This window comes from Calidris pugnax, unplaced genomic scaffold (genome assembly GCF_001431845.1).
Source record: "Calidris pugnax isolate Ruff unplaced genomic scaffold, ASM143184v1 scaffold56, whole genome shotgun sequence".
NCBI classification, from domain to species: domain Eukaryota; kingdom Metazoa; phylum Chordata; class Aves; order Charadriiformes; family Scolopacidae; genus Calidris; species Calidris pugnax.
In genome coordinates this window covers 5489016-5510853 of record NW_015090839.1, presented here as the reverse complement: position 1 = coordinate 5510853, position 21838 = coordinate 5489016, and the positions used below count along the sequence as shown (strand labels likewise).

General features: G+C 39.1%; 1 protein-coding gene across 2 annotated transcripts in view; it reads left to right on the top strand.

The window, feature by feature from the left end:
• Window positions 1-21838, top strand: part of YLPM1 (YLP motif containing 1) — a 53826-nt gene that overhangs the window by 20713 nt on the left and 11275 nt on the right. Inside the window, exons 6-20 of one of the 2 annotated variants that reach the window (XM_014941772.1) lie at window positions 1305-1410; window positions 3508-3751; window positions 6870-6962; window positions 7346-7520; window positions 7676-7797; window positions 8186-8340; window positions 8957-9019; window positions 9309-9428; window positions 9714-9890; window positions 10110-10193; window positions 10456-10539; window positions 11556-11642; window positions 14627-14678; window positions 19887-20017; window positions 21581-21760. In XM_014941772.1, coding sequence (XP_014797258.1) covers window positions 1305-1410; window positions 3508-3751; window positions 6870-6962; window positions 7346-7520; window positions 7676-7797; window positions 8186-8340; window positions 8957-9019; window positions 9309-9428; window positions 9714-9890; window positions 10110-10193; window positions 10456-10539; window positions 11556-11642; window positions 14627-14678; window positions 19887-20017; window positions 21581-21727 — 1840 coding nt within the window. In that variant the 3' untranslated portion in view covers window positions 21728-21760. Of the gene's footprint in view, window positions 1-1304; window positions 1411-3270; window positions 3752-6869; window positions 6963-7345; window positions 7521-7675; window positions 7798-8152; window positions 8341-8956; window positions 9020-9308; window positions 9429-9713; window positions 9891-10109; window positions 10194-10455; window positions 10540-11555; window positions 11643-14626; window positions 14679-19886; window positions 20018-21580; window positions 21761-21838 lie in introns of both variants that reach the window. The other variant, XM_014941771.1, reaches the window with a different exon arrangement.

Here is a 21838-nt window from a genome sequence, read left to right as displayed (position 1 = left end):
ATATTAGGGCTGAAATAGTTAAACACAGAAACTAAAACATTTTATGTAAGAAAGTAGATACATATACCCCTTTGTAAGCCAGTAAAAAGGGGGAATATAAACATGACACTGCTGATAATGGATTTTAATTTAATATGAGGATGATCTTAAAAATTAGGTACGCTTGTACTTCTCATCTGGTTTTATAAGCAGGTGACCCCAGTCTGAAGGGTAGGAACAACTTAAGGAGATTGCTTATGATATATTTTTTGAGCCAAGAGTTGTATCAGTAGTGGTGCATATCTGTTTTCATCTCCAAAGGTAAACCCTTCATCTGGCTTTGTTTTTATTGTGTGTAGAATAGCATACTCTGTTCTGTGTTTATCATCAGGTGTATTTTTCTGAAGCCAGGTGTAAAGACGACCTTTTAAGCACTAGCAATTGCTCAGTTTACTCTTTGTACTAATGGAGCACTTTGGATCCCTTTCTGTGAGGCAAGTTCCCCTTGCACTGAACACTGAACAGATGGGTTGCTAGTCAGGACAGCCCCTGTTGTGCCCAGTACAGAGGGATCCCATTTTATTTGTTCTTTGGCCACTACTTTCATACATGCAATATGAGCAAAGAGTTATCAGCAATAAAAAAAAAAAAACTGGATAAAAAGATGCAAATGAAAACTGAAAGGAAATCATATTGAAGAGAGATCTTAATAATCTGGTGGTTGTAGTGTTCACTACTGGTCCTGGTCTTTGCTCCATAGACTAGATAGCATTTTGATATATAGAATCATAGAATTGTCTAGGTTGGAAGGGCCCTTTAAGATCATGTAGTCCAACCATAACAATAAAACGAGGAAACAAAAGCTAACAACACTGCTTTGATTTTAAATGTTGGAGTCTCTGTGGTGCTTTGTGTTGGCCTCAATCCTGTTAGTCTGCAAACCAGAGCAAGTCACCGAGAGCACTTGAAGCATGCATCTCCGCTGGACTTCTGGTTTAAAGAAGGTGCTGTCAGAAGCTAAAATCTAGCTTTGCTCTTTACTGTCAAAGTGGGAGTGGTTCTGGCCAAGCCCAAAAGCATAGCTGCATGTTGCAGAGGAAATTTGTGATCAAAAAAGGGGGCAGCTAATATATTGAGTATCTCCATGGTTAGGTGAATGTGAAACAGGTTTATGGATTGACCATGTAAAGCCTGCTGTGTCCATTTCTTCTTTGGACTTGGCACCTAATGCTAGTGTAATACATGGCTTTCACTGTGAGCATTGATTTCTTTAATTTTTCACTTAAGCTACAGACTTATAACATTTTCCTGTGATTCATATGCAGAGAGCAAAAAGAACAGCTACAGAAGTTGAAAGAGTTTAAACCTGACATTTCCACACAAGACTCTCCTAGATCACAGAACACAAGCACAAGGCCGGGTGCCTTCCAGGTAAATTCATCTTGTGTTAAATTAATAACATACCATTAGCAATTACTATTAATGTGTATGTCAGATCAGTTCTGCACTCTGATGGTCAAACTTCTCTATGAAATGCCTCCCGAGCAGCCCTTACAACCTCATTGTTTTTCTGCTGAGGCAAAGAACTTCATAGTTTCTTTAGATTTTCAAAAGCCTTTCTTACTTATTCAGTCCACTGTGTTTTCTGAGCATGACCCATTGGGGACAGTGGTGCATGAGGTTCAACAGCCTAGACTGCTGTGGGATGATGTGCAAGAAACAGTGAGCTCTTCCAAAACAGCAGTGTAAGTCTCATGAGAAGATCCTCCTGCCTAACTGGGTTCTGATACTGTCTTTAATTCTGATCTTGCTTGGCTTTTTCTACTTTAAGAGCTGTCTCCTCTCTTGAAGAAATTAAAGCGAGAAATTTGAGGTTTGGTCCATCAGAAACTGAGATATTTCAACACAGAGTGGGCGTTAGCTTTCTGTTTCCTGTTGTTATTAAGAATTCTCATTACCCTCTGGAATATTATAAAGTGCTCACATTTGTGTGCTTCCATGACTTAATCTCTCGTCGTAATGCAAGTTATTCCTCTGCTGCTTAATCTCCTGGTTGGTTCTGGGAACTCTTCTCAGCTGCTCATATTTGGTTTTTTGATAGTTTAGATCCGGTCAGAAACTAACTGAAATTCTGCAATCATGTTAACTCAAGTTTATAAATCCTTCCTAGATCAAACAAACAATTTTGCTAAGTATATGTTGGAAGACATACCTGAGTTGATGCACAGTATTTATTCTTCAGCCCATCTTAACCCCGAAGTTACTGATACCAGTAAATTTAGCTGTACTGACCTCTGCGTCTGACATTTAGCCAGACCAAGCTTGCTTTGTCCCTCCCTCCAGAGAAGCATTATGCAGCGAATGAAGCACTGCAAGTTTTCTTTTTGCCTAGTTGACCTCTTCCTTGTTTGCAGTGTTCATAAAGTAAAATAATGGAACAGATTTGCTACCAAGAACTGCAGATGTGTTGATGCCTTTAGCAGGTGACTTTTCCCAACTTTGATGTGTTGTATCTCAGACTACTTCACCAATCTGCCTATAATTGTTCAAACAGCTGTTGTCTTTCTTGGGATTCTTACCTTCAGACTTCTGCTGTGACTTTGACCTGTTATTACAAAGTTCAGCTTTGCATCTATAACCGTTCTGCAAGTTTTGTTGCATGTTGGTAATAAGGCTGCCTATAACTTGGCATCTGCTGTGATGCTGAAAAGACTCTTGTGACACAGCACATGGGGTTCCATGAGGGCGTTTGGTTCATGAAGGGGTTTTGTTTTCTTGGTTTTTTCCCACTGGGCAAGACCTCCCCATTTCTTATGTTGATCTGATGTTGATTTCATTAAGAGGTTTCCAGGTGATTCTGCTCTCTGGGAATTTTTCCAGTGACTTCCAGAAAGAAGCTGGCCTTATCAATCAATCCTTTTGTGCCTCACCAAGCTGCCCTACTTTCAGACTTTTTCAGCCTCCTCACAGACAGCAGGAATCTTTGCAGACATCAGGAGTCTTTGGGAATAAAACCGTAGACACTTTTGAACTGAGCTAGGCCTACTGGAGCTTTAAGTGGTAAGGTTATTTTGAAGGAGAAAATAAATAGGACTTAAGTCTTCACATAGTGAACAAGCACCAAATTAATTCAGGCCACCAGTTGTTGAAATATTGTCCTCCTACTTATAAGCACCTTGATGGAGGTACTGCTTATGATTTGATTACCAATTGCCATTATGCTTACTGACTTACAGAGGATGAGAGAAGGTTAGTTTACAGATCTACATTAAAAGTGCTTTCTGCATCTAGGTCTCTTCTCAGCTATCTTCAGAGGCACCAGTAGAAGCCCAAGCTATTAAACCTTCTCCTGCTGTTATTATAAAGCCTCCCGTGTTGTTCAGACAGCCCACCCCTGTGACAAGACCAAGTGCCCCACTGTCAAGGCCTGCTACACCTATGACAAGGCCACATGCTCCAGTTTCTACTCCAACTACAACCCCAAGTCATGGTCAGTCTTTAAAACCATCACCTTCTGCTATGGAACAGGAACGCTGGGATGAGGATTCTTTCCATGGACTCTGGGATACAAATGAGGATAAAGGAGCAAATATGGAGTATGAGTTGTGTAAACAGGAGTCAATGATGCCTCCACCCGTCTCCTCGCCTGTGAAAGTACCTGCCGTTCACACCTCCGTTCCGCCAGCTGTACCAGTGTCTCTTCCTCCAGTTATTCCACCGGTTCCTAAAGCACCCGTAATTCAGCAAACTGTGGATTATGGCCACGGGCGAGGTGGGTATTACAGTGTATTTGTTTGATTTGTAACAGAGACCTAATTAGTCCTCTTAGCTTCTTTCTAAAGGAGTGTGCCATGCAAAGTGGGCCGTAGATGTTCTGCAGCTGACCTGTGGGCTGCGTACGTTGTGATCTAGTGATAAGCAATGCAGTTTTAAGGAGTCTGTAATCTCCAGCATTGAGTTTAATGTTTTCTTCAGTGCTGTGATAATGAGCTATTTCATGTGAACTGAATGGTGTGCAGCCATGTCTGCTTCTCATAAATACCAACTGATGTGATCAAATCATAGAATCACATGTGGTTGGAAGGGACCTCTGAAGATCATCTAGTCCAACCCCCCCGCCAGAGCGGGTCTATCTAGAGCATGTTGTACATGTTGTACATGCTCTAGATGCCTGTTGTCCAGGCGGGTTTTGAATGTCTCCAGAGAAGGAGACTCCACCACCTCTCTGGACAGCCTGTTCCAGTGCTCTACCACTCTCACAGTAAAGAAGTTCCTCCTCACATTTAGGTGGAACTTCTTATACTCAAGTTTGTGCCCATTTCCTCTTGTCTTGTCACTGGGCACCGCTGAGAAAAGACCAGCCCTGTCCTCCTGACACCCTCCCTTTAAGTATTTGTACGCATTAATTAGATCTTCCCTAAGCCTTCTCTTCTCAAGACTAAAAAGACCCAAGTCCCTCAGCCTCTCCTCGTACGAGAGATGCTTCAGGCCCTTAATCATCTTTTTGGCCCTTTGCTGTACCCTCTCCAGCAGTTCCCTGTCCTTCTAGAACTGGGGAGCCCAGAACTGGACACAGTGCTCCAGATGGGGCCTCACCAGGGCAGAGTAGAGGGGCAGGATGACCTCCCTCAACCTGCTGGCCACGCTCTTCATGATGCACCCCACAATGCCATTTGCCTTCTTGGCCACAAGAGCACATTGCTGGCTCATGGTCATCCTGTTGTCCACAAGAACTCCCAGGTCTTTTTCCTCAGAGCTACCCTCCAGCAGGTCAGCCCCCAATCTGTACTGGTGCTTGGGGTTATTTCTCCCCAGGTGCAGCACCCTACACTTGCCCTTGTTAATTTCATTAGGTTTCTCTTGGTCCAACTCTCCAGCCTGTCCAGGTCTCTCTGTATGGCGTCACAGCCTTCTGGGTGCCAACCACCCCTCCTAGTTTTGTGTCATCAGCAAACTTGCTGATCAACAAATCAATGTGTTGTATTTAGATTGATACTGATACTTTCTGTTAATCCCTTTGTAGCCAAGTGTGGAAATATCTGTGCTAGAAGGTACTTTGGATTGTTACAGTTCTTAGGTGTGACTTAGTAAATTAAAGCAGGATGTGACTGGTGTTTGCATTACTTATATACTGCTTAATGGATACAAGGTACCCTCTAGAGAGGGAGGGAGACGAAATTCTAGTTGTGAAGAGCTTGTGTCCTAAAAAGGCATTTAATACGTAAACAATGAACGTCTCTGATTTTTAGCATTGAGCTTATCAAAGCTAAAATTCAGCACTAGTTTTTCAATAGAATTAATTTCCCTCATTCCTAGTTTTTAACAGGAGTGAAGTCATGTCGTAAAGAAGTCCTTAAATTGGGCACTGTTGTTCAAAGAGCGCTTTTTCTCTCGTGTCCTCCTGACACCCTCCCTTTAAGTATTTGTACGCATTAATTAGATCTTCCCTAAGCCTTCTCTTCTCAAGACTAAAAAGACCCAAGTCCCTCAGCCTCTCCTCGTACGAGAGATGCTTCAGGCCCTTAATCATCTTTTTGGCCCTTTGCTGTACCCTCTCCAGCAGTTCCCTGTCCTTCTAGAACTGGGGAGCCCAGAACTGGACACAGTGCTCCAGATGGGGCCTCACCAGGGCAGAGTAGAGGGGCAGGATGACCTCCCTCAACCTGCTGGCCACGCTCTTCATGATGCACCCCACAATGCCATTTGCCTTCTTGGCCACAAGAGCACATTGCTGGCTCATGGTCATCCTGTTGTCCACAAGAACTCCCAGGTCTTTTTCCTCAGAGCTACCCTCCAGCAGGTCAGCCCCCAATCTGTACTGGTGCTTGGGGTTATTTCTCCCCAGGTGCAGCACCCTACACTTGCCCTTGTTAATTTCATTAGGTTTCTCTTGGTCCAACTCTCCAGCCTGTCCAGGTCTCTCTGTATGGCGTCACAGCCTTCTGGGTGCCAACCACCCCTCCTAGTTTTGTGTCATCAGCAAACTTGCTGATCAACAAATCAATGTGTTGTATTTAGATTGATACTGATACTTTCTGTTAATCCCTTTGTAGCCAAGTGTGGAAATATCTGTGCTAGAAGGTACTTTGGATTGTTACAGTTCTTAGGTGTGACTTAGTAAATTAAAGCAGGATGTGACTGGTGTTTGCATTACTTATATACTGCTTAATGGATACAAGGTACCCTCTAGAGAGGGAGGGAGACGAAATTCTAGTTGTGAAGAGCTTGTGTCCTAAAAAGGCATTTAATACGTAAACAATGAACGTCTCTGATTTTTAGCATTGAGCTTATCAAAGCTAAAATTCAGCACTAGTTTTTCAATAGAATTAATTTCCCTCATTCCTAGTTTTTAACAGGAGTGAAGTCATGTCGTAAAGAAGTCCTTAAATTGGGCACTGTTGTTCAAAGAGCGCTTTTTCTCTCGTTTAAGGTGCCATAACATGAATTGAAGGCATATTGATTCCATTAAGTAGGTGTTTTACTAAAAGCTGTTAGAAAAATTGTCACTGTTAGGAATCTAAAGTGAGCGTTTCAGTTACTAACTTTGACGTTACGGTAGTTCTATGAGTTATTGAAACTTTCAGAGCATTTAAATGTTTATAATCTTCTGACTGTGCATGCTACCTGAATTCATCTGAAAAGGCAGAAGTTCCATTCTTAAGATAAGGTGGTATGCGTACTTACACACACACAAGCCCACTTCAGACTTCCAAAACTATGGTGTTGTGTATTTATGTGCAGCTCTTTTTGCATTATCCATTAAAAGAAATTTTGCTAAGTTATTCCAGTCGCTTTTAATGCCATTGACTGATTGCTTTTCATGACAGAGGAAAGGAAATGGAAGAGGGGTATTTGAAGACTTTGATTATTTTTTGGTTATTTTTAACCAGATATAACCACCAGTAAAGTGGAACAGATTCCATATGGGGAGAGGGTAACCCTGCGTCCAGAACCTTTACCGGAGAGGCAAACATTTCAAAAAGGTAGGGAGCGCTTGGCTAGATCTCAGACAGTTAGTTAGCTCTTAAGAAAAGTTTTAATCTATGTAACTCTTGTTTAAGCTAGAACCACTTAATTTCTTCAGAGGCCCATAAAAATAGCAGTTTATATTGTCAAGAGGAGTTATGCAGTCCAATGACCTAGCTACTTTAAAAATTTAGTTTTGTAGCTTTAAGTATGGTTTCATGGTATGGTTGTCTCTTACAGTTTGGAATAGATATTCAGTGTCTGGTTAAGTCCATCCTAGCCCTCACGTATGTTTCTATGTACTTTTCTTCCACTCTTGTTTGTTGCTTTTCCTTCAAAAATAATAAAAAATTCAGAGTATGTTTTAGTAGTTTGCATTTCCATGGGTTTCTACTTTCAGAGCACCCGGGTCGTTACAACAGAGAAAGAGATCGTGAGCCTTATTTTGAGCGTCAGGGTAATTCCAACACAGATCATCGGGATTTCAAGAGAGAGCGGGAATTGCACAGAGACCGCGGTTCTGTGGACTATGAACGAGAGAGATTTGACAAAGAGCGGCATCCCCGAGATGATAGGTACGTGGTTTTGCGACACTATGGAAATCAATACAGTTCAGGCTGCATCGGGCGTAGGGCTGTCCATTTTGCCTGTGAGGTACATGTTCATTTCTTCCTGGAATCCATAGTAGAAATTCTAGAAATAGCAGGGTTCTTCCTTCTACACCTTCTAGGACTCAGTCTTACCGTGACAAGAAAGACCATCCTTCCTCCAGGCGAGGTGGTTTTGAAAGACCACCATATGAACGAAAGACAGATCGTCCAGCGTATGATCATGGACCTTCCATGTTTGGAGGTACGGTTTCTCAATCTTGAAGCCATGCTAGAGTATTATGAAAAATAAGGACTCACAGAGGTGAAGATTAATTGAGAGAAGATTAATTGATTTGCAGTATTTTGTTCAGCATATATATAGTTCGGGTAAATTTATTCGGATGGTGTCATGTGGTTTTGTTTCTCAGTGGTGATAAGATCAGGAATGCAACAGTTATACTCTCTTCAAAAATGTCTTTGATTGCAATAGGTTCAAGATTAGAAATTTGAATTATTTTGGGGACAAATCTGTGAATTTGTCCTAAAATAATGAAGGTCTGTTTAAATCAGCTCAGCTGGGTATGAACATCTTAATTTTTTTATTTTACTGAACTAAGAAAATTCTTCTGTCCAAACACTGGAATTTGAAGGTGATCGTAGAAATTACCCTGAGGAAAGAATTCCTATTTCTGCTCCATCAATGCCTCGTCAGCCACCACCTGCTCCACGAGTGGAAAGGAAGCCAGAATCTAAAAATGTAGATGATATTTTGAAGCCACCAGGACGGGATAGCAGGCCGGAGAGAGTGAGTGTGCATTCTGAAAGCATCAATCTGTTTCTATGAGGTCTATATTCAGATAAAATGCTCATCAGTTTAATACAATGGGAACAAGCCTACCTTTGAGGAAGCTCTAGAAGTTCTTGGTTCCTTTTCAAATGCCTGGGGTGTTGTAGCATCGCTATTAGGAGTCAACAGGAGATGTAAGCTTCCTTGGAATGCTAAGATGAAATTAGTATTAGTAGGTAATGCTAATGTATTTTAAATTATTCTGAGGTCTTCACTTGGGTGTTTGATGTAACGGAGAAAAGACTTGACTTTACAGAAGTCAGAGATTTGACAATGCACGATATAAAATAAGAAAGAATAAATTCAGGCTATTTAGACAAGTTTCAATTAATTTTATCTGAACCAGATCTGTAACATCCTATGTAATATTAGCTGCTGGGATGATTAATATCATATACTCTTATTCTGTGGAACTACTACCGTTCCTCACAGCTTGGTTTGTAAATTAGGCAGTGAGGCTTGGTATGCAAAGTGCAAGCCCAGAGCACATAATTTTCTAGAAGAAAATTTTTGCAAAGGAGATTCTGTTAAATGTAGTACAGTGCCCTATTTTCTTACATGATTTTTGTTTCAGATTGTAATCATAATGAGAGGGTTGCCTGGCAGTGGAAAGACGCATGTAGCAAAGCTCATCAGGGTATGTAAACAACTGCTGACTGTGTAGTGCTGCATGTCTCTTACGTGCGCTTCCTCTGCTGTTTTCTTGCTGTTTGTCTGGGATTTCAGCCTGTTGTTATTTCGTGTTCCATGTCGTCATATGGCATCTGAATCCCCTCCACTATTAGCAGGCATTAGGGATACTGCTCTCTTCTTGTTTTGAATATAGAGCAGGGAACTGCTGTTTGCCAAAGCATTTGGAAGATCCTCAGTAGCAGAATGGAATTTTTACAGTAAGAGGATATGTTTTCTTTTTCCTTTCCTCCCAGGATAAAGAAGTAGAATGTGGAGGACCTGCACCAAGAGTGCTCAGCTTGGATGACTATTTTATCACTGAAGTGGAAAAAGAAGAGAGAGACCCAGACACAGGGAAAAAAGTGAAAAAGAAGGTACTTTTAAATCAGTTGCTTATCTTCACAAAGAAACAAGACATTCTGGAACAAGACGATGGCAATCAGAATTTCAGTCTGTGGCTTTGGAAGACTGCGGTTTTCTGTGGCCTGTTTTTCAAAACAAGTCAATATAACTTAATGGCAGAATAGGCAAATTCTTAAAAATGGTCCTGGAGGATGTTTTTCTCATAGCAGTGTACTTTGTGGTCATGACATTCAGCACTTGAACATTAGCAATTTAATAGCTGTCCTCTTTCTTAAATGCTTTTGTCTTTGATAAAGGTGATGGAGTATGAATATGAAGCTGATATGGAAGAGACCTATCGTACCAGCATGTTTAAAACTTTCAAAAAGACCTTGGATGATGGCTTCTTCCCCTTCATTATCCTTGATGCTATCAATGATAGAGTGCGACATTTTGAACAGTTTTGGAGTGCTGCAAAAACCAAAGGTTTTGAGGTAATGGAGCCTAAAAAGCATTTGAGCTTGCTAGCACATGTATGCTGGTATTTCTAAACTTTTGAATGCAGAGTCCCTCTCACGTCCAGGAAAAATGCTGTGGTCTTAGAGTTATAAATTTACCTTTCTTAGAATGTACAACTGCAGAGTGTATCACCAGGCAGAAGAAGAGCTCCAAAAATTGATCTACAATATTTAATATTGTCTTTCTCTTTCTAGGTGTACTTAGCTGAAATGAGTGCGGATAACCAGACGTGTTCCAAGAGGAATATTCATGGACGCAAGCTAAAGGACATCAGCAGGGTAACTGTATACATCTGGAGTCATAGGATTAATGAGAAGTTTCATTGTCCCTTCAGTTCTGGACTGCTGTTCTTGGAAAACTATTGACCTCTTTTAGACTACATAATGCTTACACTTTTCCTCTAAGAAGAGTTCGTAGTTATTTCATGGGATTGATTGAAATTACTTAAGTACAGATACATCTTGTTCATAATCAGAAACCAAATTTTTCATTGAACCTGTTATGTTTTTAGATGCTTCATTTTTGTTTGGTTTTTGTCAGATGTCTGATCACTGGGAGGCAGCACCACGTCACATGATGCGCCTGGACATTCGTTCTCTATTGCAGGATGCTGCTATCGAAGAGGTGAGAATCTCTGTGCTTGCTAAAATTACAAATTATGTAGATGTGACTATACTGAAAATACAAAGCAGAGAAGGGTATGATCACAACAGGGCAGTTATACTTGGAACTGTAGAAAGTGAGAATCACTGTGTCAGTCAAGTGTATTCCATTATTCTTATTAATTACCCATGCATGAAGGTACCCAAGTAAAAATGAACAGCTCTTGTCATGGCCATAGAAACTGGTGAACTGCTGAAGTAGGAAGAGAGTTTACTTCTTCCAGTTTGTCGTGAGGTCAGTGGCTTATTTCTGAATCTCCAAATTCTTTGTATCAGAAAATAGTAATCTTTAAGAGGCCAGCAAAAGAGTCAGCTCTCAAGTAGGCTCAGAGAAGGGCAGATTTGGGATTTGCTCTGTGTGCATCAAGGTTTTACTAATGGCATGAAAAACTGTGCATATTTTGAGAGTTTTAGGTATCCACAGTATACATGTGAATCTCCACTAGAGTGATGGACCCCAGAAAGTATTCCATTAGATGGGCAGGGCTAGATGCATGTCTTAAAGCATTCATTTTCTTTATTAGGTTAATACCTGTGATTATTATTCTTCACTGTGGTATCTGAATATATAAAGGTAAATGCTTGTTGTTCTATGCGGAGAGCGCATCCAGTGATGCGTAAATGGCAAGTTGAAGACCTTTTTCTGAGATTTCAAGTTTTGAAATGGGATTGTGTGAGAAGGAAGAGCAGTATCTTTCTGTTATAGATACTGGTAGCGCAAAGAATGCATGTGAAGGAAGAGAATAAACAATTGCTACATTCCCACACAGTTTGTCACGCCATAGCTAGAAGGGAACCTGCTTCTGAGAGAAGACAAGATGGAGCCAATATTCATATATATTGCATCATCATACTTTCCAAGATGAATCCTTTCTTTCCTCTCTATTTGAACTTGGAATCTTCTACTCGCTATGCTAAAATGATGATAATTAAAAGTCAAATATTGCTTTGTAAGTCCATGCTTGTGCTTTGGAACAGGTGGAGATGGAGGATTTTGATGCAAATATTGAAGACCAGAAAGAAGAAGTCAAGAAGGATACAGCAGAGGAGGAAGAAAGTGAACTGGTAGGAGACACATCAGCCATCTTTAACAAAATGTTTGTTAATGTGTCTGAGGGGGAATCTCAGTCTTATAAATGCCAACCCATTGCCATTCTTAGCCATGCAGTCTTAATACTCACATTTCTAGTTGTTTGTTCCTTAACTATTTCTAGGAGAACGTTAATGTCATTATTTCTAACTGAATTTTTTTAAGAATCTGTGAGTATATGCCACAAACAGCATTATCAGTGGAGCATGGCAACATACCTCTTACAGACATTTATAAATTGCACTACACTATAGCACTGTCTTCCAGATTATCCAAGAATGAACTAAGTAGAGGGATGGGAAGAATGGGCAAAGATCAATTTAGCTTATTTCCTTTCACATGTATAAGGAACTCTTCTCAACTGGCACAGTATATGACAACAGTTATGAAAAAGAATGCTTTCTCTGCCAAGGCTCACTCACTTTGTCAGTAGGTATTTCCAAGGTGAGGGATTAGGTCTCTTGGATAAATGAAGGTTAGAGAATTGCCCTGAGGGCTGGTGTATGTATGTATTTAAAAGGCTACAGAAGTCTTCCTAACGTAACTTCTTGGTATATGTTGGAGCTGCAGCTGGCAAGTGCTTGATGAGTTGAATGTGTCAAACCTTAGCTCCCACAACCAAGCAGTTAAACTCCAATAAACAGGAAGTAACCAAAAATGTCTGAGACGACAAGTCTCAGAGTCCTTTTTCTTGATGGAAACTTACTATTCCTCAGCAGTGGCAGTTTAGAAGGAAGTTGAAATACAGAATAAAAAAAAATAAAATTTAGGAAGAGTGGTTTTTAATAAACATCTGTTTTTTTCCAACATGACTCATTTATTCTCTTTACTAAATTATTCCTTGGCACAGAGTATGAGACTTCATAAAGTGTGGTTAGAACGTTTCAAAGATGCATCCATGTTTACAAGAATATGGCTGCTAGTCTCATTTCTTGGAAATGAGCTATATCTAGAAGAGAAAGTTGTCTTTACCTTTTGAGACATCTGTGCATAAATGTGTGTGTGTTGTCTGTGTGTGTTAATGGGATCTGGGGAGTGTCCTTATTTACAGCACATATAACAATAGAACCTTTTCTTTATGAGACAAGGAGAAAGCATGGTCACGAAAACAATGTAAATTATTAATAACTAAAAGTAATCTACATAGAAGGATGTTTTCAGATTCATAAGAGATGAACAATAGCAAAGAATTGTCTGCTGTATGGAATCTCTGCTATTCAGTCACATGGCTAATCTCAAGAGAGAGGTATGTCAGACAGAAAGGTGAAACATTACACTGTATTTGGTATCTGTTGCTTTCTTGAGAGCAGTTGGTAAGGGTTCTTAATTCATTTTGCCGCATTAAGTCCTGTGGAAAAAGAGAGTTCTGAAGCTTTTGCCATCTGGCAGATGTCCTTGGAATATCCAACTGTCTTGTACCAAAGGATGAAGTCTGAATCTTTTCTTATCCTATCTGAGACCTGGGATACTGTGCAGATTCAGCACACAATAGGTCATTTCACACCATCAAAGTCACTCTTTAATTGCTATTATCAACTCCTATAGGGTTGCTTGTAGCATTTAGACAATTCTTTCTTTTCTGTGCTTGATGGTATGAATTACTGATGCATTTAACTTAGTGTTCTCACCAGTGTATCACACATCACTTTGTTCAACACAACTTGGTTTAAAAGTATAAATATACATATATGCATGAACTTTATTTATTTGTTACAAGGAAATATTGCAGCACAAACTGTTTTAGTTTTTATTAATTACAGATGATTAAAAACAATAAGACACGGATCTGATAATCTCAAGTCACTTCATATATGCTTGATAGAAAAAAGGTCTTTCAAGGATTTCGGAAGAGCAATGCTGAACATAATAAAAGCAGTGCAGCTCTCTGGAATAGTACGCTCTGATTTAGTAACCTTTAACATTAACAAATACAAGTATGTGTTTACCACAGTGGAGGCAACCTACAAATAGAGCAGGAAAAAAGTTAGTGTAATAAAATGGTCTGTGGATTGTTTGTTTTCTTGTTGAAAACTTCTAGAGTAGTTCTTCTCCCTCTCTATTAAAAATCATTCTTAAAATAATGAAATTCTCTCAGCAGTTCCATTTCACTATAATGGTTGCAGAGAAACATAAGTAGTTTTATACCAAATTTGAACACTTGAAATGAGTTAAAAGGGGTTGCTTAATAATAATTTACTTGTCCAAGAATATAAAATGAAAAGATAACAAGACGATATCTAAAAGAAATGCCTTTTTGTTAAATTTAGTATCATTATGTTCATTTACAATGAAAAAACTGGCTAAAGATCATTACATGTAAAACATAGGATGACATTATTTGTAAGGAAAAAAATGTTTTAAAAGAATCATTTAACTAAGAGGGTTATTTTAAAACGAAAAATAATGCTTACATCTTAGTGATTCAGCAGATACTCCCATTTAAACTGAAAAAATAATTTTGTTTAGTCATGGACTAACCACTCATCCAAGAATTTAGTATGTTCCTTTGAAAGGATTAAGTGAAGTTTGTGTGTAGTAAATCTGGGAATATATTCTTAAAAGCTTATGACTACAGGAACTTTTTCATTTGTATCTGTAAAGCTTTGAACATTCTTTATGCCTGATAAGTTGTTGCAATAACTTTGCCACCTGGGATAATATAATCTAGTGACTGTGCATGCAACGCCAGTGCTGTCTGTTAGACTCATCCCGGAGTTCTGTGTTTGCAGAGGGCAGCACTCTTGTAACGATTTGCAAGGGCTGCCAAAATCACTGAATGGGAAGTGGATGCAGAAGTTCTGAAATCCTGAGTAATTTGTTTCCTTCATCTGATAACAAGAATTGTGCCTTACAAAAAGAAATACCTTAAGCTCCCATTATAATGCTGTTTCCAGTTCAAAAGTGATATGCATGTGTGTCTCTCTCTAATCCTCCGAGCTTCTCTCTGTGTATGATTTAGGGTTACATTCCGAAAAGCAAATGGGAGATGGACACTTCTGAGGCAAAGCTAGGTGGGTATTTATTTTTTCCTGTTTCTTGAAGTTGGTATCTGATGATGTTTTCAAAACCTGAATTTTCATTTTTACTGTGCTTCCTTACCAAAGACAAATAAATGTAATGATCTCATACACGTGTCTGAAACTGCAAAAGCATCTATACAGAAAAGGAATTTGTCTTCTGACAGAAGCAAGGGAGTTATGACTTTCTAACCGTTGCTGTTTTATATACCCATTAATTGTTCTTCCATCTGTTCAAGGAAAGTACTTTGTCTTAAAAATTAAAAGAAAAGCAGTATTTCTGTTCTTTATTCACCTCTTCTGTATTATGAAAAACAAAGAGTCAACTTACATTGCACTGCATTCTTGTTCATACTGCATACCTTATTTTCAAGCCTCAATGTCATCAGTAACCTCTCACTTTCTTGGAGACATGCCTAGTAGCTGACTCTGTTGAAGATGTTTCTCACTCTCCAAAACTGATATGTGTGAGGACAAAGTAGTGCCATGCTTTGAAGTCGGTTCTGAATGATTAGGCCTCAGTGTATCTTTTCAACACCTTAGGTATTGAAAAGTTAAAGTTCGTTATGGTCTTCAGTTCCAGGAGAGTACTAGAATTCTTCTTAGAATAGAAAATGAACTTTCCAGGAGCACAAGGGCACCATTTTTGCTGCATTTGTTCTGATTAGTGCTGCTGGTTGTGTTAGACATAAGTGTTAATACTAGGATTTTGTCAAAGTCAAAAGCAACAGTCAGGCTGAAATGCATGCACCACAGCTACAGTGGAAGGTGTACACATGGAAACTGGTTTCTGGTCATTATGATCAGGTTTGGTTTGTGTTTTACTGAATAATAGCGGTTCTAAGTGAAGATTTTATCAATGCAATCTGCATAAAGCTGCTGTTTTCTGTCACGTCTGTGAGAAGTAACAAATCTCTGAATTGGATGCAGCATGTCGTAACATTTTGAGGTTCTGCTTCTGCATGTGTGGAACGGCCCTGTGTGTCATTACTTTCTAATAACCAAAATCACAATTGTACCATAGAAATAGCATTAGAAGCTCTGGTTTACATAAACCAGCTTTTCATCTTCTGCTGTTAACTGCTTAGTCAACACCCTGTCTTCTGCTGCTGTGCTCTCTTTTAAGTCATTTAAATATTTGTGGAATATATTGATGTGGCACCTGCAGCACAACTGGAGGAGCCGTGTACTCAGTGATTCCGGCATGTCAAACAGCTAGGCAGTTTGACAGAATTAATTCAGGATTGCTTTGCATTTTTGTTATAGGAATTGATTGTTGTAATATCTTAAGATTATTTCTTAGTTAATAATGATTTCTTTTTTCTGCTATTATGTATGAAACAATAGTACTGGAAAACTGCATTGCTGAAGAGTGCTGTGATACATTGTGCTGTATTCCAAACAACATAGACTTCTTTAAATACTGAGTAGTAGGAACAGATGTGTTGCACTGCATATGGTGAACCTTAAGTCATCCCGTGCGTTCTACAAATATCACAGGAGTCCAAAGTGTGTTCTAAAAGTATTTAAGTTCTATGTGTAGTTTGTAGCAATGTGGAGACTGTGACTGCAGCAGAAGTGTATAAATAGCTTTCAGAATATCTCTCTCTCTTATGATCAAATACTGCTAACAAGTAGAAACAAAGAACTATGTTGCGTTTCTTTCCATATGAAAATCCTTAATATAAAATGTCTCCACTTAGATGTAAAATGGGGAGCGAGCAGCAGAATCAATTTTATGCCAAAGTTACTTGCAAGGCTGTTTCAATAATCCTTTAACAATCAAATTTCATTAACAAACTGGATGTTAGCATGCTGCAAAACACAGATACAGGTGCTGAGAAGGTCTTTCTATTAAGTCCGTATTCAAGATTTTACTTTGTAACTACCTTCCAGACTCATTTTTATAAATATATAGAACTATAGATGAAAAGTAAATTTTGACAGAGCATACATTTTAAAGAAGCCAGGCATTCCTACATAATGAATGCTGTTTCTCTGGAAAACTGCTCTGTAAGGGCAGACAACTTTTAGCTCAAGGTATGCATTATAAGCACTTGCAGTCTGTGAGTAAGAGTTATTATATTTAATTCACAATAAGACTTGGTTGTAGATGACCAATTAAAATTAGTTTCTGAAAGGCATGTAAACTGTGGTATGCATTTGTTGTTCCAAAGCTGAGTTATTTCCTGGGAACTGGCCTGCCCATTAGATTTATTGCGTTAGTCCCGGAGGGCACACATTTGCAGAAGTGGTATTAAGCGCAGAATCCAAAAACAACACTGTAAGTCTTGGTTTGCCTATTTGTTTCCTTTTTTTTTTTTTTTTTTTGTTTTTTTTTTGTAATAAGCCTCAGAAAAGGTCTGAAAAGCTTGAGTCCTTTAGCTGCAATGCTGACTTGTGACAATCACGGTACCGTGCGCCCCAGAGCTCTTGCTTTAGTTGAGATTTGCTTTGGCAGGGGTGATGCATTCCTCTGAGTATGTGTGTGGTTTATCATTTCCTTATGTGTTGTGGGTGCACAGCCACGTTTTTGTTCCAAAGTCTAATCACTGGTCTGTCTCAGTGCATAGTGCACACAGGTTCTTGTATTTAAATTTACAAAAGTGGACTCGCATTTTTAAAATTTGACTGTATTCGAAGTGTTCAGCGCAATACTCTGTTTCAAAGTGCGGCTTAGTGGTGAGTTCTACAGGCTTCCAGGAGAGGAGACGTGAGCTCTGGCTCAAACCACGACACCAAATTTTTGATACCATTGTAAAATTTGCTCTACAACACAAATAACATTTTACGTAAAACCTTGTGGCTTTTGTATAAGAAGGGCACAAATTTAGCTGTTTGATTCATTTAGTTTTTGAAGGAGGTAATTAAGTCAGTTACTTTCAGATGCTTTATTGTTAAAATTCTAAAGGTGAGTTTGCGTTTTCTCAGAAATGCTGCTTCGTTGTTTTTAAAATTGCAATGGTAAAATGATGTTTGGTAGTTTAACACTAAATAATCGTCTACCATAAATATTCACGAGCACCATATTTACAAAATGATACCTTGCCTCATTTTCAGCAAAGAATATTCTGAAGTAATGCTCTGTGGTAGGCTCTGGACATTTCTGTAGTGTCTACTGCACGGCACGTGTACCTTGAACCATGACAGTATGGATGGAAGCAGATCCCTCTGAAAGGCAATCCGGCTTAACACGTGGAAGGAGATAATGTTTTAAAATAAATTCTGTGTAGCAGTAACAAAAAGGGACATAGGGGAACCTCATACTCTGCAGGGCCTCCTGAGCTCCTCTTTTGAGGTCTGAGTTACACGTTTCTTGGCGATGTGTTCAGTTGGTCTCTCTGCAGCAGGGAGTGGGAGACTGAACTCTTCCTTCCACATGGGTAATGAGATGGGCTTGCATCGTAGCGTGTTGCCTTCCAGCAGGAATGTCCATGCACAGATTGCCAACAGAGAGCTCCTGGATTTTCAGTTCTTCATGATCCTAAATGCTCCTCAATGCATTTGTTGTTCTCCTTTTTCAATGTCCTTGTTTGTTTGTTTGTTTTTCTGGAAACCCTTGTTCTACAAATGGTCTACACTGATGGATCTGAGAGTAATACTGAGGAGTAGTGCAGTGCATTATGTGCTGGAGTAACAGCGGAATATTGTATAAATAACTTTTGTCTTCTAGAAGGAGTGCTGTCTGTCTTTGGAGATTGAGCTTCAAATTTGGCAGATTTAACTTAGAGCAAAAGAAGGACCTTAACTGAATCATGTAACAAGATATCATGTAACAGATAAAAATATTCTGCACAGTTTTCTTAAATGTTGGCTTTTTTAAAAGGCAGAGAGGGATTAAAATGTTTTTGTAGAAGAAATCCTGTATCTGTTCCAGGGAAATGCGGCAAAGGGTGGAGTCTTTAAAAATTGTAGAGTTGTATGAGGGAGAAATTACTTCATTAGTTTATGGCATTTAAATTATACTAGCATGTCTACATCTCCATTGCCTCACATTATCTCCGTTGTTGCTCTTTTCTCTCCCACATTAAGTAAAAAAACCTCATCTCTGAACTGAACTTCTTTAAATACATACCTTTGAACATCCTCTTCTGCTATCCAAAAAAATATGCTGCCTTATATTGGGTTTATTTCTGAGGCCTTTTGTGGGTGAATTTAATTTCATCAGTGACTTCTGAAACAACATTACTGACATCACTGGAAATGGTTTACAGAATATAAACTGCAAGCTTAGTATTCCTTCTGCATATCCTTGAATGGTTGGCTTGTCAAATGGTAGCAACATCCACAGAAGTACTAGGATTTCCTTTGACTTGTAAAGCCGTTTTTCATTTTCATGCTTTGTTGTTCGTAATCTTACAATGAATACTTCATCTCCTTTCCAAAAGCAGTTTTGCTACATAATTTCAGGAAGGTGGTGTTTTTTCACTGAAAATAAGTGTCCATAGACTTACAAAATGTTAGAACCTAGGAATGGAATTGTTTCTCCTCATGCCTTATCAGTTCAATAAGAAAAAGAAGAAAACGATGCCTGTTGGACAAATGTACTGCTCAAAATATTCATGACTGTCCTCTTACACCTTGAAACAAAAAGATTGAGATTTTATTTTTTTTTCCAGTCCTGGAGCATTTTTTGAGTATGTTTTCCTTGAGGGGAGAGAAAAAGAAAGGGGGGGAGGGGGAATCAGGGTTTCCAAGGAACTTTTTGTCTAGCAGAAACAGTATCTCAAAAACTTGTCTTTGCATTAAATTATATGATCATCACTTGTTTCCTGATCCTGCATGTACGCCATGTTTGACACAGTATTAAACCCCAAATTTGGGAAAAATGCTACAGCTTTAGTATTGTGTTCAAATACAGAAAGGTGGATCTGTGGTTCCTAGCTTTTGGTGGCTGTATTGTACCTGTAAGGACAGACTCCGTATAGTGTGAACATCCAGAAGAGCAAACTTTTCTCCCTCATACAAATAAAAAGATTGAGTGTTATTGCCACACAGTTAATGTGAAAGATCAATAAAACTTGAAAATGCTGTTGAGTCTTCTCTAGTTTATTTCAACTCTCATCATTCCACCTGTCAAGACAAGCTGGATGTACAACTTCTGCTGCTCATTCTTTTGAAAATTTTTCCACTCTCGTCTTGTTTGTGTGAATAATAGAAAAAAATTCTCCTTTAACTCTGAGGCTCTGTGTTTGTTCTCAGACAAGCTGGATGGTTTGCGGACTGGCACTAAAAGGAAACGTGACTGGGAAGCAATTGCCAGCAGAATGGAAGATTATCTACAGCTTCCAGATGACTATGACACACGTGCTTCTGAACCTGGAAAGAAAAGGGTAATAAATTTTCAAATGACTTACTGCCTGCATATGACCATTTAATGGTCTCTGCGATAGAGAGTTTGGATCAAGTCATTCTGTGTCTATGAATATGACAGTTTCACTGACTCACTTTTCAATTTGCTGTTCCATTACATTCTGTAAGAGAATATTCTCAAGAGTAGGGTCTTCCAGGGGTAAACAGATTAATTATAATGAAGTGAGGAATTGTAGATAATAAAGATTAACTATACATGGCATGGCTTTTGAGATTGAGAATGGAATCATGTCCCATTTCTTGCTGGGGGAGATGATGCACTTTGTTTCGGAGCAACCCACGGAGTCCTTTTCTTATGGTCTATGTTTTGTGATGAGATAGTGTGATATACAGTGCAGATTCCAAAACAAAGATGATTATATTATTAAGTTACTTTTTTGTTAGGTTCTTTAATAAGTAGGCAGAGAAAACAGTACACTGTTGTTTTTTCAAAAAGATTCGGCTGAGGAAAGTATCGGCTATGTAAGTTTTATATCAGTTGAGTCTTGTAGATGTTACCTCCTGCATATACCCTGCATAAAGCTTGGGAGATGGTGTATAAGAAGTTGGCTTCAATCACTTTATATTTAGTTCTGTTCTGAACGGTGATGGTGGAAGAAAGTAGGCATTGCTTATCAGCAGGAGTGTCTGGGGAAATCCAAGCAGAACGTGGAACAGGGAGGTGCTGGCAGAAGGGTGATAAGCCTTGTCCCCTAGTTACAAATCACCTGAAGAGCTAATCAGTTAGGATGGCAAGGTAGAGCTCCTTCACTTACTGTTATTTCTTGTCCTGCAACCGGCTGTTCCAGCTGAGTTTCTGGACTGTAGCTCTTCATCATCACCTCCCTCACTCCCCCCTCACTGTGCGCTCCCTCCCAGGGGTGTCGGGGTTTGTGGGTGAGGGAATGACTCCAAATGTTTGAACAGGATGAGTGCAAGTGATCTGCATGAACATGAAGAGCCACAGAGGAGATGGCTGCAGCTGTAAAGATGGGAGATTACAAATGCATGAAGGAGTTATTTAGTGTAAAGAAATAGTGAAAAGATTGAAATAGAAATTTATCAGAGAAGATAGAGAAGAAAACCCTCGTTCACTCATTCATTGCCGAATTGCTCTTTGACACTGTCTTTCTGTAGTTTCATAGTTGTCTTCTAGATGTTTCCATTGTGCAATTGAAAGACAGGTTGTACAGAAACTGAAGATAATTAATTTATCTTTGATAATTTTTCTGCAGAAGGCATTGCTTTGAACAGAAAAATAATTGTAGTAATTACACTTCAACTCTTAGAATTATAGCATTGAAATGGAAAAGGCTAATTATCCATAGCTTGCTTCTACTTTGTGGAACACCTGGAATATTCAGTTAAAAATAACGTAATTGCTGTAGTTTCCATCTGTACTCATCAGAAAACAAATTAATACTTACCTGTTCGAATGAAAATGAGTACAAATTAGAATTCTTGTGCTCTTATCTGCAGTGGAAAGCTAGACTTGTCTCAGGATTTCTTCAGAGATTGTTCTACTGATAGTATGTTCTCCATAGGTGCGGTGGGCAGATCTAGAAGAAAAAAAAGATGCAGACAGGAAAAGGGCTATTGGTTTTGTTGTTGGACAAACAGATTGGGAGAAAATAACAGATGAAAGTGGTCATCTTGCTGAGAGAGCCCTCAACCGCACCAAGTATATATGAAAAAGTGGTTAAATGGAATTTTGTGCCTTTAAGGTAAGTATTCAGTCTGCCTGCGTGTTTACTTAGTGTTTTTTAAGAGTTGAGTCATGTCATTGTTAGAGTTCTCCCAGA